This window comes from Solea senegalensis, linkage group LG10, assembly GCF_019176455.1.
Source record: "Solea senegalensis isolate Sse05_10M linkage group LG10, IFAPA_SoseM_1, whole genome shotgun sequence".
In the NCBI taxonomy this organism is placed as follows: Eukaryota; Metazoa; Chordata; class Actinopteri; order Pleuronectiformes; family Soleidae; genus Solea; species Solea senegalensis.
The window spans coordinates 11438209-11453176 of record NC_058030.1 but is presented as its reverse complement, the minus strand read 5'-3'; the positions used below and the strand labels follow the sequence as shown (position 1 = coordinate 11453176).

Genomic DNA, 14968 nt, shown 5'->3' with positions numbered 1-14968 from the left:
GAATGCGATACGCTTCGGCAGTAACAGCAGTCTCACAGACGTTAAAATGCAGTGGTGTAAATACGTCGAGCAAAGTCAGCTACAGACTTCTCACAGGAGGCAGATTTATTCCCAATAAGGTAATTTGCTCATCATGCTCTTCTTCCTCACATATACTTCAGTCACTGCTATAGTGAAATTAGATTAAGATATTAAGATATATATTAAGAAGGTGACTAATTATTCTTATTTAATTATTTTATTTTTAGTTATTTGTTTCATTTTCTGTGCACTCTGGTCAAAATTCCTCTGCTCTACAGTGGAACAGTATTTCTGATTTTCCACCAGAAGTACCACCAGAGGAAGCTAGCGTACCACTGGTGGTACACATATCACACTTTGAGAAACATAGATTTAGAGAAAATGTTGCTTTGTGTTTGTGAGGTTTACTTGTTATACTGATGAGATTGATCACGTTACTGAGGTAAATCGTTATGTTTAAACGCACGGGTGGTCTTTTTAGTGTTACTTTTTTCTTCTCTCAGGACATAGTGTTCTCCTGGTGTTGAGACCCAGTCGACCAATACGGTGAGCCGTTACTCAGCGCTGTCCAATGGCAGCTGCTGTTGTTTCTTGGTAGGGGGCGTTGACGTAGCTGTTTGCACTCGCTTACTCTGGATCTCAGATCCACGTTGGATCAAGTAATAGCTGCGATCAATCAGCGTCGATAGTGAGTTTGCGGCCTCCGTGGGTGAGGATGGGTGGAAACAGTCCGAGTCACCTCACCCATGAGGAGGGTGGAGTAACTTTTGTGAAGGGCATTCGGGTGAGTGGAATCTCAGGGTGACTCACTACAAGCACACACCTGATCAATTGGCTGCTAATTGTGATCAGAATTGTTTAATTTTCACAGTCTAATGGAAATAAGTATTGTTTTTTAAGATTTTTTTTTAAACTGGTGAATGGTACTGTTGAATTGGTTGGTTGACATCCACATAATGTTTACAATGAGATATGAGACAGTGAGACATTTAAACTCACCAAAAAAAATAAAACACTAGATTTAAAGGTGATTGTAAAAGCTGTGACTTATTTATCAGTGTCAGGATTTTGTGTTCTATGACATAACAAGAAAATGGCCATAAAAAGTTATTTTAATTGTGACTTTAAAATATGAGTTAACTATCTAATCTTTTATCTACATGTTATCTCTCATATTCTACATACCTGTCAGTAGTACCAGTGTTTAGATTCATTGCTTTAACTTTACAAGTAAGAAATTGCAAGTCCTACATTCCATTCCAAGTACCATAAGTAAAGGTCAAAACTTTGACCTGACTACACGTCAGTAAATATCTTGTTGTTTATGTTTATCCTCTTGTCTCACGCAGCTGTCAGACAAAGTCATCCACCGGATGAAAGAAACTTCACCTGTCAGTCGTCCTCGGTCCTCACAGCAGCAAGGTCCTCTTCCACACTCACCTGAAACACAAACACCCACTCCACTGTCCACACCATCTGCTGATAATGTGACACATCCTCCTGGTCCTCCTCTGGAAGCCCCATCTATACCTCCATCAGCAGAACCCGCTCCCCCACCTATAAAGCTAGTGCCTCCTCCTCCTGTGAAGTTTCACTCTCTACCTCCAACTTCTGTTGAACCTATAGCAACGCTGCCACCTCCTCCACCACCTGCAGAGACCAAAACTCCACCTCTGACTGACCCTGTTGTCCCAGCCACACCTCCTCCCCCATCACCTGTTGCACCAGATGTTAAAGTAAACATGGAGCCTGTCTCTCCTCCACCACCTACTCCTTCATTGGAGCCAGTAGTTCTACCTCCTCCTGAAGCCTTCATACCTCCTCTCATAGAACCAGGGAGTCCACCTGTTCCAGAAAAAGCCATCGATTCACTTGTGCTTCCTCCACCTGTTGAGTCATCCACAGCAGCTGCAGCTCCATGTGAACCTTCAGCTCTGCCTCCTCTCTCTGAACCTGTAACGCCAGCTCCTCCACCTACTGACCCTCCTGTTGCAGTTCCAGTCCTAGAACTCCTTGAAACCATTGTTCCCTCGAGACCACCAGTGGAAGTGGTTCAAGCCCCTCTTAGTTTTGAAATCACAGAGTCACTTGTGCTTCCACCGCCTGTTGAGTCATCCACAGCAGCTGCAGCTCCATGTGAACCTTCAGCTTCACCTCCTCTCTCTGAAACTGTAACGTCAGCTCCTACTCCTACTCAACCTCCTGTTGCAGCTCCAGTCCTTGAACTACATGAAAACATCGTTCCATCGAGCCCACCAGTGGAAGTAGTTCAAGCCTCACTTAGTCTTGAAATCACACCTCCTGAACCAGCAATCCCACCCTGTGCGGTTGATTCCGCTCCAGCTTTAGTTCCATCTGCTCCAGCTGACATAGTGACTCCGACTGAAGAAGTGGCTCCAGTTGTTCATCCACCACCTCTGTGTGAACTTGTTCCACCTCCTCCTCCTTCTCCTCCAGAGCCAGTAGCAGCTCCTGCTCCAGAGCTTACCTTTGAAGAGCCCCACCCACCGTGTCACTGTGTGGAGTTGGCCATTGTAGCTGCAGATGCACCTGTCAGTGAACATCTCGTTCAGTCTCCAGCACCACCTCCATCAGAAACAGTAACAGCTCCTGAGGAGTCCACCCCCATCCCATCTCTACCTCAGGTTGTAGAGGATGAAGTACCTGCTGTTACCCCAGTGCCTCCACCTGCACAAGGTCAGTTAGATCTGAGTGTTGACCTCCACCATTTTTCAGAACTAGTCTGGGACCCGGACATTTATGAATCTTTATTATTATTTGACAGCCTTTTCTGGATGGAAGTTTGTAAGTTGCTCACTTAACCACATCACAGCACCAAAGTCCCTAGAGAAAATCAGTATTCATGGCTTGCGGGGACACAGGAGCTACCTGACTGTTTCTGCCTCGTTTATGTCACTCAAAACAAAATAGATACTTACTGATGGAGGCAGCAATAGATTAATGACTCCTGTGTGTCATCATGTAAAATCATTGATTTCCTCTATGGACTTTGGTGCAGGAAGAAAGTGTTCAACTTCAAATTACAATGGAAAAGGTTGACTTACACAGGTGCATAAGTATATTAGGTGAGCCTTTTTTTAAGTGACTAAAATCAGTTTTACAACCTGTCACTAGCAGCCATGTTAACATTGAGAGCAAGTGTCTGTGTTCCAGACTGGTTCATAGAAACAGCAGCACACTTGGCAAACTCTGTGTTAAAAGTGTGTCAATACCTCTCAACCACACTTCAAAAACCTGTAGGTATGTTTACATGTATGTGAAAAATTTTAGTCGGACTAAGACAATAATTCGGACCCCGCAAGTTGCCCGATTGCCTGTAGTAGTCGGACTACGCCTTAGCTGGATTAGACTGCATTTAAACGAGTGCTATCAGTCTCAGTGAGAACTTAATTGCTCGTATTAAGTAACATGGCAAACTGTAAAGGTTCTACCAGAGCTTGGTAATGTTTGGATGTGAAGAATTAAGTCTCACTGAAGCAAGCAAACTCTCTAAACATCTTTCCTGTGCTCACCAACAGCTGCACCGGTTCCACCTGAAGTGGTGGAGGAAGAACTCAGGCAGAAGATCAAAGAGGAGATGCAGAGGAGTCTGGAAGAGGAGGTCAACAAGAGGAGGCAGGAGCTGCAGCAACAGTGAGAAGCTGTTTTTTTGTTTTTTTTACCACAAGACCAGTTTAGCTTAGCTGTATTGCTGATTTTGTTGGTGATCTGAAAATGGTCAGCAGCAGTCCCCTACCTACTTAAACTCCTCCACTTAGAACCCTGCTGCTCGTGACACTGCTGCCACTAGTACTGCCTCTGCAGCATGTCGCTCTGATGTTTACCTGCCACCTCCCGCTGTTCACTGCTAGTGTGAAATAGGTGGAACGTGAGATGTGTCACTCTGTTTGAAAAACATATTGTCCAGGTCCACAGCGTAAAAAAGCCCTGTGACGATGTAACCAAACACATTTGGGACAGATTAATTAGTCAGCGACTAATTCTTATCACCTCGAGGGACCTTTTCCAGGTCCATAAAGTACATGTAGACTGGTTGGGCAAACATGTCCCATGTCCCTTCCCTTGCAAGTGTATAGAGCTGGTCCAGTGTTCTGGAACTGTGTCAGGCATAGTCTCCTCTCCAGCACCCTCGCGTAGACCTACCCCCAGAGACTGAGTAGTTTGATAGTGTAGTGTGATCTTGCAACATCTCAAAGGTGTGTTAACAAACACATCCCTCACTTGGAGCAACTCCTTCTAAAAAAGAGAGTCCGACCCATCTCGAGAGGCTTGGTTCCAGAGCCGATGCTGTGTGTTCCGGTGAGCCAAGCGATATGTAGTCAGTATCTCTCCAAGCTCCAGATCTTTCCCTGCCAGAGAGGTGACATTCCATGTCAGACCCTTAAGGTTCCTCCTGCAGGTGGTGAGTCCACTGGAGAATACACCCATGTCTGTTTTTCTGAAAAGTTAAGGTTCAGACTTTGGACATAGGAAGCATCAGATTAATAAAGCTTTATTTTTTATGAAACTAACTGTCCTGGAGCTCAAATGTAATTGTGTCAATGAGCAGATAAAAGAAAAAAAAATGAAAACCCAACTCTAATCTAGGCTTTTTTGTTTGAAATTTTTGTAATGTGCTTAAATTGTTCACTGATGAACTCCCTGCAGATCTAGTCCATTAATTGACTCATTGCTTTGTTCTAATCTATGATCTGTGTGTCCGCATGTGAAGGCTGGAGGAGATGAGGGCTCAGGCTCGGGCAGAGGCCATAGCTGCGGCGCAGGCTCAGGTGGAGGAGCAGCTGAAGAGGACGCTGGAGGCCGAGAAGGCGGCGCACACGGAGAACCTGGTGGACGCCCTCGTGAAGGAACGAGTGAAGACGGAGGACAAGCAGCTCATGGCGCAGCTTTATGTAAGAAGACAAACACAAGCATGATGCTTCTTTATGTAAAGTGCTGTGCAAGAGGTTTGTTCACAAAAAAAATGATGTGAGGATGTATGTGTTTGGTTTTTTAACAGATTTTATTTTGATTGGTTTAAAAAGGCTGCACAGCAAAACAAGGTTTGAAATACGATTAAAATAAAATAGTCTGAAAGCTCTGGCTATTTAAATCAGATTTCATATTGACTTTTGGATCACTGATTGGATCACTTGACACACAAAAACATCAAAACTGATGACGGGAGCACCACACCCCTCACTGCTCATTAAAGTCTGCCATTACAACAGTTAAAAGATGCTAGAATATAGGTATACTGGTCTCATCTAATGCTGAACTTTTCTGCATGTATATACCGCGTCTTGACGTCAAGAGCAAGTGTTTGGGGAGCGAGATGATCCATGTCCAGTTTTCCTGCATCTGTGTGTTAAAGTCGCACCACAAACTTTGGTGCACCCACATTGTTACCAAAGCTTGGTCATGTTTGGATACACAAATCTGATTTGATCACTTTAAATCAAAATAAAACATGTGGGAAGTTTGTGTGAAAAGATCTGATTAGGGAAAAAAATGTGATTGGCCTGCAGTCTAAACATAGCCTGTGAGAAGCCGTCACAGCTCCTATGTGATTCAGTGTCTTCAGGGTTCTGTGGTGTCCAGGCCTTCTTTCTCTTTTGGTCACACAAGACACATTTGAATGAATTTTCATGCAGGATAATTGATTTGATTCTGTACCAATAAGATACCTCCCTATCTAACATCTGAATTTCCTAAACCTTCTGCACAGCACTGTGTGTGTGTCAACATCTCTTGTAAATGTGACTCTTGCTCCTCTCACTGTGCCTCTTTCTCTGTCTTGCCCTGTCGTCTTGTTCCAGTGGATGGAGCTGAAGGTAAGATGGGAGAAATTTATTTCTTGCATGTTTTAATCTTTCACCTTCACTCTTAGTTCCCTCTTATCCAGGGGAGACTTTGCCACGGTGGCAGCAAACTCTACAGCACAACACTGTGCTGAGCAACAGTGACCTCAGCAGGTTACATAGTACTGATTCATTCATTTTGATTTAAGGTTTTGTTCTTTTAAGTGGTTTTCTTTTGTAGAGCAAAGCCTTTTCCATTCACTGAACTGGAATACAACCAAAGTGTATATTCCTCATGATCACTAGCCTCATGAACCACTGCTATTACTGTAGAAAACATGCAAAATATGTTATAATTCTTATTATTTTCTCATTTCTCACACTGATTATAAATATAAAAGCTGGTTTTGTCATGTTTATAACTGGTTTTCAACTGAAACATGTGTCAAGTGTTGCCAAACTGCATTGTGGGTCTGTACAGCAAAGACAGTTAAGGTAACGGAAATACTTATAGGTGCGCTTCACATCTATGTGTATACAATATAAGTAAAAACATTCAATAAAATAGAATATGCAGTATGAACATGGAATACCAGAATATATACAAAATAATCTTGATATTTACTGTGCATCAGAATGATGATGTTATTGTTGCTTACATAAAGCTGAAACAAATGATAAATGAAAAATGAAGGTATCGTCACCATAGAGTTTCCATCTCTGGTATTTAGTCCAGGGAACAATTATCTTTTATTTGATTTTATTCTGCAAAGTCAGGATGCATGTGAAATATAGTGATTTTATGAATATTGTGCTTTCATGAGTGTGGCTAATGTTACTTAAATAACTGTGGACTTCCAGGCCCAACAGCTGGAGGAGAGGGAGAGCGAGTTAAAGAAACGAAACACTCTCTACAAGGAACACGTTGCAAAACTTGAAGCAAAGGTATTATATTATTAATATGTTTTAGGATTTTTGTTTTTTTCAAGCTGTATCATTTACTTTTCACCACTAAGGGGCACTAAGACCAAAAAAAAAATAATCACAGACATACAATACTCTACCACTGAATTGTATTATTGGTCTCAAAGAAAAATGAGCTGTAAGTCAATGCTGATATAAGCATTTTTTTTCCACAAACTGTTCAGCTATTGTAAGGGACTTCCCTCTAAATGGAAGACAATCTATATGTGTTGGTTCTCCCTGAATATACACTGTATATTCTGGTTTACAGACATGCACTGAACAGATTCTCCTATCAGAGGAATATCGGAGTGAGCTTATGTGAGAACGCAGCAGGGGAAACTCCAGTGGATCCACAGGGAGTGAATTAGCGAGTGTTCCTCCTCTACCTGGATCCTCTGGAGATTCTGCTGCTGTTATGAATGCTTCTCACCCAGACAATGTCCTGCTACGTTCATCATACTGTGTGTAACCCAGGGACCCAAATCTCTGGACATTACCCAGGGTTCATGTCTAAAAATGACTTGAGTGTAACACGTCAGAGATAATTAACCTTCTACCTTGAATGATAGTTTTGATCATTTTATCATTTTATCTTGCTGATAATGTTTGTTGTTTTGCCTCCTTTTGACAGTGTGCCGAGTTTTACAAAGTTACTGCTGAGAGTTTCCAGAAGGGCAAAGAGGAGACACACAACCGCTTTGCGTAAGTCATGTCGCCATTTATGTAAATCCTGTCTGTACCTGTGATCCACCTCTGTTTCCATCATTGAGTTCAAATGTGTTATTTTGTGACCTCGGATGTTTGAAATCCTTTCTTTGGATTTACTGCAGTAACACAAACTTGCTAAAGCGGCAGTTTGTCTTTCAGCCACGCTTGTGTTGTATTCAGTCACTATAGGAGCCCTTTGTTTGTCCGTCACTCGTATGCAGTACACAAACCTGGTGCATAGGTGGCACCGTTACACTATGACATGTTGGCAGAAATAAATATTGTCTATGTAATGATTGGTTTGTTTATAAAGCTTATGTTCACACAAGTTTGGGACTTATAAAAAAACAAACTTGATGGGAAATGTGTGGTCCTTCACGAAACTCTGACCCATGCATGCACATAAACGGGAGAGAGGCGAAACTGCGACTCCAATGGCAGCAGGATGACGTCATTTTTATTGATATAGCCCAACTTTACAAATACTATTTACCTATTAATATTTAGATTAGAAAAGAGGAAACATAAAAGAGTGGTAATATCAATATTAGTATAAATGAACACTCTCAAATAAATGCTTAACAAGGCTTATTTATAAACCAAACTAATCCTTCCTTGACTGATGCATACGCCTACATACACATGTGGTATGTAAGGTTGCATGTTGTGGAGCAGCAATCTTGGCCTTCTGCGTTCACAGCATTTGCCACACAGTGCTGACGACACTATATGAAACCTTTTTTTGTGCCTCGATTTCTGACTTTGTGAACTTCCTCTTCTTCTCTCTGTGTTTGCCATGACTTTGCCGACACTCCCCTATCAATGAATATTAATCTGGGACATTTTTCGTACTATTTATGGTCAAGTATGCGCGTTACCTGAAGCTCGGAAAAGATGTGCTCGACTGAGTTGACTGTGAAACTGTGAAAAAAGGGAAACTGGTATGGGACGTGTGTGTGTATGGTTTTATTAATCAGAATATTTATGTGCATAAGCACTTTCTGTATTTTGTACGTACAGCAACTTTTCAGGCACCGTTTCCGCTTCATAGGTTTTCCAGTGATAAGGGAAATTCAGCTGCAACATGCAAGTAATCCCCAATTTTGCACACTATAAGCTGAGGCTCGGCTATATTGTTTATATCATGATATGGCATTTTTATAATGGTAAAATGTATATCAGCAGTTTGAATGAAATTAAACGTGGCCCTTAAAACATTCCTTGTCCTAATGATGATGATGATGATATATAAAGCGCTGAAAGTTTCACAGGTTTTGAGGATTCATGAACTGAACTAGTGTGATGTTTGATGATCTACGTGCTCTCTCCATTTCTCTCTCTCAGCCGGTTCAATATCCAGCCAGTTTGTGGAGACCTGCAGAGTCAGATTTTAAAATGCTACAAGGACAACGCAGGAAAGACTCTGTCCTGCTCCAGCATTGCCTCGGCCTACATGCAGTGTGTAGACAACGCCAAAAAGGTACAACTGAACCTATAAATAGACTCTACTTTACTATTTTACTCATTTATATTTTAACTTGACTTACTTTTACCCCATCTACAGAATAAAGTGAGCACTGGAGGTTAATATGAACCACTCGATGAAGACGCCTGTGCGTCTTCAAGTCGACAAACACATGCAGTTTAGTTTTAAGTCACGTCTTCAGTCGTGAATGACAACACTATGATGTTTTGACACCCGTGTGAATCTTTGTGAAAGGATACATTACCGTACTGAATCAGTGCATCTCTGCCTTAAAGTGTCGAAAGCTGTAACGAGTGTAAGAACTGTTGAAGGAGCAGATTTGGACATGACATACTTTAGTATTTTATTTCAGGGAATTTTTACCTTCAACTATTGGTGAGTGCACAAAATATGAATGGGTGTCAATAAACTGGTTTGTTCTATCACATTAAGAGTCTTTTAATTTTTTTTTTAAGAAAAAATGTGTTAATGAAAATGACCCTTATTTGCAAAGATGCATTGTGCTACTCATAAGTATGTTTTGTAAAGTGTATAATCACCTTAAGTTCTTGTAGCCTTAGAATAAGCCTTTCATATGCAAGACTCTTGCTTGCCACCATGATTTGTCATTCGATATGGAAGCCTTCTACACTAAAAAAGTAAGAAAATGGACGGGTGAGTGGAGGAGTCAAGGTTCAAGGTCACTTGATTAGCCTCACTTCGGAGAAATTTGGCTTGGTCAAAGGATAAAACTGCACAGAATAACAATAGAGAACAAGACAATATTTGAGTGCCATCGACTAAGATGCTCCTTGTCTGTCTGGTTGTAGCCTGCTCTAAGAGCTCTTGCAGGTTACAATCTTCAGTCTCACTGTTAGATGTCAGTAAATCGTTGAGCTAGAAACTACTGTTACCTTTTATTTTAGGATCCCAAAAAGAAAAACCCAATTTCCTGTCAAGGCAAACAATAAATCATTCACTTGTATCTACAGTGGCATTTTACATGTGTGTTGTTTAGGTTCAGCCAGTGTTGTTGAGCCAGACTTTTTCTGTTGCTGTCCAGTTAAAAACAAGGCTCTGTGATGTCATTATGTTTCTGTCTTTGCTTTGCCGTGACCTCATGTTATTACGTAACAGCAGTTGGCCAAAGCTTAAAATGAACTGTACAAAATGTACAAAATCTATATTAAACCTCTCTGCTTCACGTCCTCGCCGCGTCTACTAAACGAAAGAAGAAGTGACTCACTGGTGTCTGAGTGTTCACTGTACTTCGAGTGGCTCTTTTGTTTGTGCTTAAAAGTGTGTGTTTAACAATATATATTTACATTTGTCTGAGAGACTACTGGTGTTAAGTCAATGTACAGGCCTACATTGTGTATACAAACTGTATAATGGTTAGTTTACGCTGACAGCTCGTACATTCACCTTGTCAACTTTAATTTAGTGACAATATGTGGGTGTTATTTGCATGTTGATTTTCCTGACCACAAGTGGTGAATAACAATTATTCCAGGTTTAGCATTAACTGAACTGCTCACAGCGTTAAACTCTACTGTATCTTTGTGCTCAGACAGACAGACAGACAGAGAGAGAGAGAGAGAGCAGCTCTGCTTTGCTTTCACCCTTGTGGCCCGGTTGTAGTCAGACTTTACATTTGCTCTTTGATCAGGGGAGTGGGCAGACAAGGTGAGGCAGACTCACAGATGGTGAAATGGTCCTGGATGTTGCATCTGTGCGTCCATCTCCTCTGGTAGCAATGTGTCTCTCTAACTGTGACCGGCTGCTGTAGAACTGGTGATTCTGGGCACACGCTGGAGGTGAGGTAAGCTCATTATAAGCCACTTTAAGACAGTTTACTTAAGTGCCTTTAGACAGGAAAAGTAAACATGGAAAGTAAATATGATTGCATAGATTCATGTAATTGTGAATCAAGCCTAAAATGTCTTAAAATTGACATGTTTTTCTATTGTTGGAGTTACATTATGGAATAGTACAAATATGAATTTAGGATTGTGTAGTTAAAGTAAAGGTACTTACTTTGTAGTGCTATTTTTGAGGGATACAAAAATATTTTATTGTGTACATATATACAGTATATGTAGGTACATATTTTGCTTTCCTTTTTCAAAGGTGTAGGATAATATAGGACAAGCATGTACAGTATAAGCACTTCTGTCGCTGCTGGGTTTGTTTTTGTCTATTCTATTCTATTGCATTTGTGTGGCTGAATAAAGTACTAACCCTATGACTAAGTAAACAAAGTGAAATTTGAAATCAGCTTTGTGTGATTAAGCGTGTGTTTGTGTGTGGGGGCAGATGTGATGAGAGTCCAGTCGTCATAATTTCTGTGTTTGAAATGCTGGCAGTATGCTGGAAGACTTACAAACACGCCTTTCTCCTAGGGACATACAGTAATCCTTTGAAATGAGGAGGGTGGATGAATAAATGCAAGTTGACCAGGCACACTACAGTATGAGGAGCAAAAGTACAAAAAAGCAAAATAACAAAAACTGGAGCAAAGGAGGTGGGCGGGTTTGTGTTTGTCCAGTTTCTCATTCTATAGACAAAAGCCTGTCACAGTAACCTTATCACCCACTCAGAGAGAAAAACAAAATAATTCACGTCACAGTTATATAAGGCTGGCATATTGCCTTCACCAGCGTCACATTACAACTTATCAGTGACAGAATTTGTGATAAAAAATCTTTGAAGGGAAGGTAGTTATTTCCCTTAGCTGTGGACGTGGGCGTCGTGGGGGCTTTGATGAAAAGACAAAACTAAACTGTGAAGCCACAGAGCTGCGTGTCCATGGACACTTTGGCTGTAGAATCACACTGATCCAAGCGTTAGACACTTCCCAGTATCACCTGTACTCAACATGTGGGCTCAGATCTGCTGCTGCTTTCATTGACTTTGGAGTTTGTGATTATGCAATCCTGTCCTTTCTGTGGCGGTGCTATAGTGATAGTTACCAAGGACGTGTCTGAAACCTGCAGACTACTTGAGTAGAACTGTTACATAACTCTGTGTGTGTGCGTGTGTGTGTGTGTGTGTGTGTATGTGTGTTTTCCACCTCATTTTCTCTTGTCATCGTGTTGTTTGCTGCTCCCATGGGATAATGTGATGTCTGATGGGATATTACATTAACAGCGGCACACGGCACAGGTCATGTACACCGTAGGCACAACAGAATCCACTTGTAATGCACAGACTCACACAGCGATCATGTATCCGTGTCTGGTTGTATAACTTTTTTGATTTTACATTACAGATGTTAAAGAGGGTAAGAAAAATGCCTGTGTAACATCTTAACCTTGTTTATTCTGTTACTAACATCGTATACTGTCTCTCTATCCAGAGCACTATCTGAATAAAACGTCATCATGGTAATGTAGGAGTCACCTGATACATTTCCTTTTAGCTTTATTTTGGTCTTTACCACAGCTCACCAATGGAACGTGTGTCTCATTAGCTGTTAACTGCTCCACTGTGTTTGTCAAGCCCGTTCTCCACTGTATCAGCTGTTTTGTATGTAGTGGCTTCTCACAGCTAAAGAGTGAAACTTGAGTAGCATCCACGTACATGCTCAAAAGTGTGAGTGTCATCATGTGGTGATGATTAAAGGGAACAATGCAAAATGTTTGGGCTAATATATTTTGTCAAAAACTGCCTGACTTCAGAGGAGGGTGCGAGATCATGCTCCTTTTCAGTATGATTTTGACTCCCTATTCTATATCTTTGAGCTTAAGCTTCACCTAACTTATGAATACATTGTTTGAATCACCCAACCAATGTTATGTTATTCCATAATTGGCTGACAAACTTATGTGAGTGCAGACAAACCGGTTTAGTCTGTTATAACTCCTGAATGCTATGTTCAATTGCAACTGGAGGGTGTTATAGAGGTTATAGTAAACGTGATTGTACTTTAAAAATATGAAGCATAAGGACACTATATTGTCTTCATTTTTTATCATTAAAAAGACAAGAGTAGATTAAAGCTGTCTTTTGTGTCATATATAAAGGTTTGAGCCGATCGGTCAATGTATGGTGAAGTTACCGGGCACTTCCTGTTTTGCCGAGAATGGTGAAAATTCCCTGAAATTCCAATGGTTGTCGTGGCCACGTCCTTATTTAAAAATCTGTGAGACTGTTTGATCAGTTTTCATCTTTGATGTGTCTAGTACAAATTGACACATTTTTTATGGCGGTACAATTATAGTGCCCAGACGAACTTGCTTATTTACGAAACGTGCAAATTGCCAACATGGACGCCAAATTCAAAATGGACAACTTCCTGTCGAGTTGAGGCCATGGTCTCAGTGGACTTTTCTGCTGGTCTTGGGCTGTGGCATGTTTCCACCAAGTTTCGTGGAACTTTGATGCAACATAGTTTCGGCTATGTCCTACCAAGTTTCACCTTCGGGGGGCACTACTGAGCCATTTTGCACCACCTTTACATATTCCCCTTATTTTAGAAAACATTTTCACCGGTTCTGATTGATGTTCTGATTTTCTTCACTTACATTTGCCTCAAAAGAAAAAGAGGATATTCCAGAAATTCCAATAGGTCCTCGCACCACTGTGTGAATGCTCGAGCCCTAATTGTGGTAATGGCTTACCTAGAACTAAAACTTGGCAGATGGCTTGTGCACGTAGTCAAAACTGCTGTTATAGCGATAAACCCTAAATCATTGTGACAACAAGATTTTGTGTAACTTCCCTTGATAGTGACTTCTCAGAGTTTCCATGTTTCTATCAGTCTTCATCACCACACTCGTGTCACATCAGGGTGTGGAAGGGTTTATTGTCAAAACATTTAATATACTACTAATACAGAGGCCACCATCTTATGCCTTATTACTCCTGCAGTTTAAACAGCCTAAACAGACAAATAAGCCGAGTGTGTGTTTCCAATTTTGAAGCGGAAGCTCGCAATGCAAATGAAGAAGAACAGCCTTTATACCTCAGTTCCCTAACAGACTCAAGGGAGGGAAGAATGAGTGGATGAGTCCTAATTCTTATACGCTGGAACTTTTTAAGATTGCTTCCTTCAGCAGTGACCCAGTCTGGTTCAGTAGACTGGTCAGACTTGATTTGCTGAAGCTCAGGTCAGGGTGCTGCCTGTCACTATTACACAAAGAGCAAAAGACAACAAGTAGGAGGAGTAAAGCCGAGTGAAGAAAGGATCTGTTTTCAGTCTCTCTGACAGTTGCCTTAACATATGACAACTCTGGTGAGGACTGGAGCCGCGGGTGGAAGTCGGCTGTGGGTTTGTGGACTTCCAGAGAAGCGTTTCTAACTAAGACTATGGATTGATACACAGCTGGAACAGTACAAGACAGAGAAATCAACGAGGGTACGAGTCGGAGGTTAAAGGAGGAGACAGCAGCAGCAGCAGGTGCATACAACACTGTAGCAGGGTGCCGGGGTGACTGACACCTGCATCAAAGGGGTGGGTAATGTTGTTGTAGTGAAGTGGAGGAGGAGGAGGAGGAGGAGGAGGAGGAGGAAGAGAGGTTTATGGTGAAATCAGGGTGAAAGTTTAACATGACTCAGCCATCACAGCCACTTCCTCTGGCATCGTCAGGTTGGAGAGTTGAGACAAGAAGGAGTGACTCATTATATGGTGAGCTGACTCACCATATAGGAACGGATACAAGAAAGGAAGTGTGTGTGTGTGTGTATGCACAAGTTGTACAAGCCTTTGGTCTTTGACAGGAGCACAATTATTCCCTTTCCCGTCACAGCAGAGGAATCCATGGTGAGATTCCTGCTCTGTGACTCGTGCCCTCTCACCTACCATCACCATGCGGATACAATTTCACCCTTCCCTTTCCCGCTTTCGCTGGGAAATTCCCCACTTTGTGCGGTTTTACTCATGAAGGAAGTCTCTAAGTCTGTAGCCTCGTCGTTCTGGTCATAACTGAACGTTTACTCTGAGTCATGGTTAGTTGCACACAAGTGCTGCAAGGTTCTGGTGTCTCCACACACAAACACACACAGT

The 14968-nt window shown here is 41.6% G+C and overlaps 1 protein-coding gene across 2 annotated transcripts; it reads left to right on the top strand.

Moving 5' to 3' along the window:
* Positions 1–340: 340 nt before the first annotated feature.
* On the top strand, positions 341–9409 carry LOC122775943 (vegetative cell wall protein gp1-like). Of its 2 annotated transcripts, XM_044036195.1 has the most exons (9): positions 341–805; positions 1371–2718; positions 3561–3675; positions 4754–4934; positions 5841–5855; positions 6684–6767; positions 7420–7490; positions 8841–8976; positions 9061–9409. In XM_044036195.1, the coding sequence occupies exons 1-9, from the start codon at positions 737–739 to the stop codon at positions 9082–9084; spliced, it is 2043 nt and encodes a 680-aa protein (XP_043892130.1). In that variant the 5' UTR covers positions 341–736; the 3' UTR covers positions 9085–9409. The 2 variants fall into 2 exon arrangements, with proteins under 2 accessions (XP_043892130.1, XP_043892131.1); XM_044036196.1 differs by lacking the exon at positions 5841–5855.
* Positions 9410–14968: the final 5559 nt, after the last annotated feature.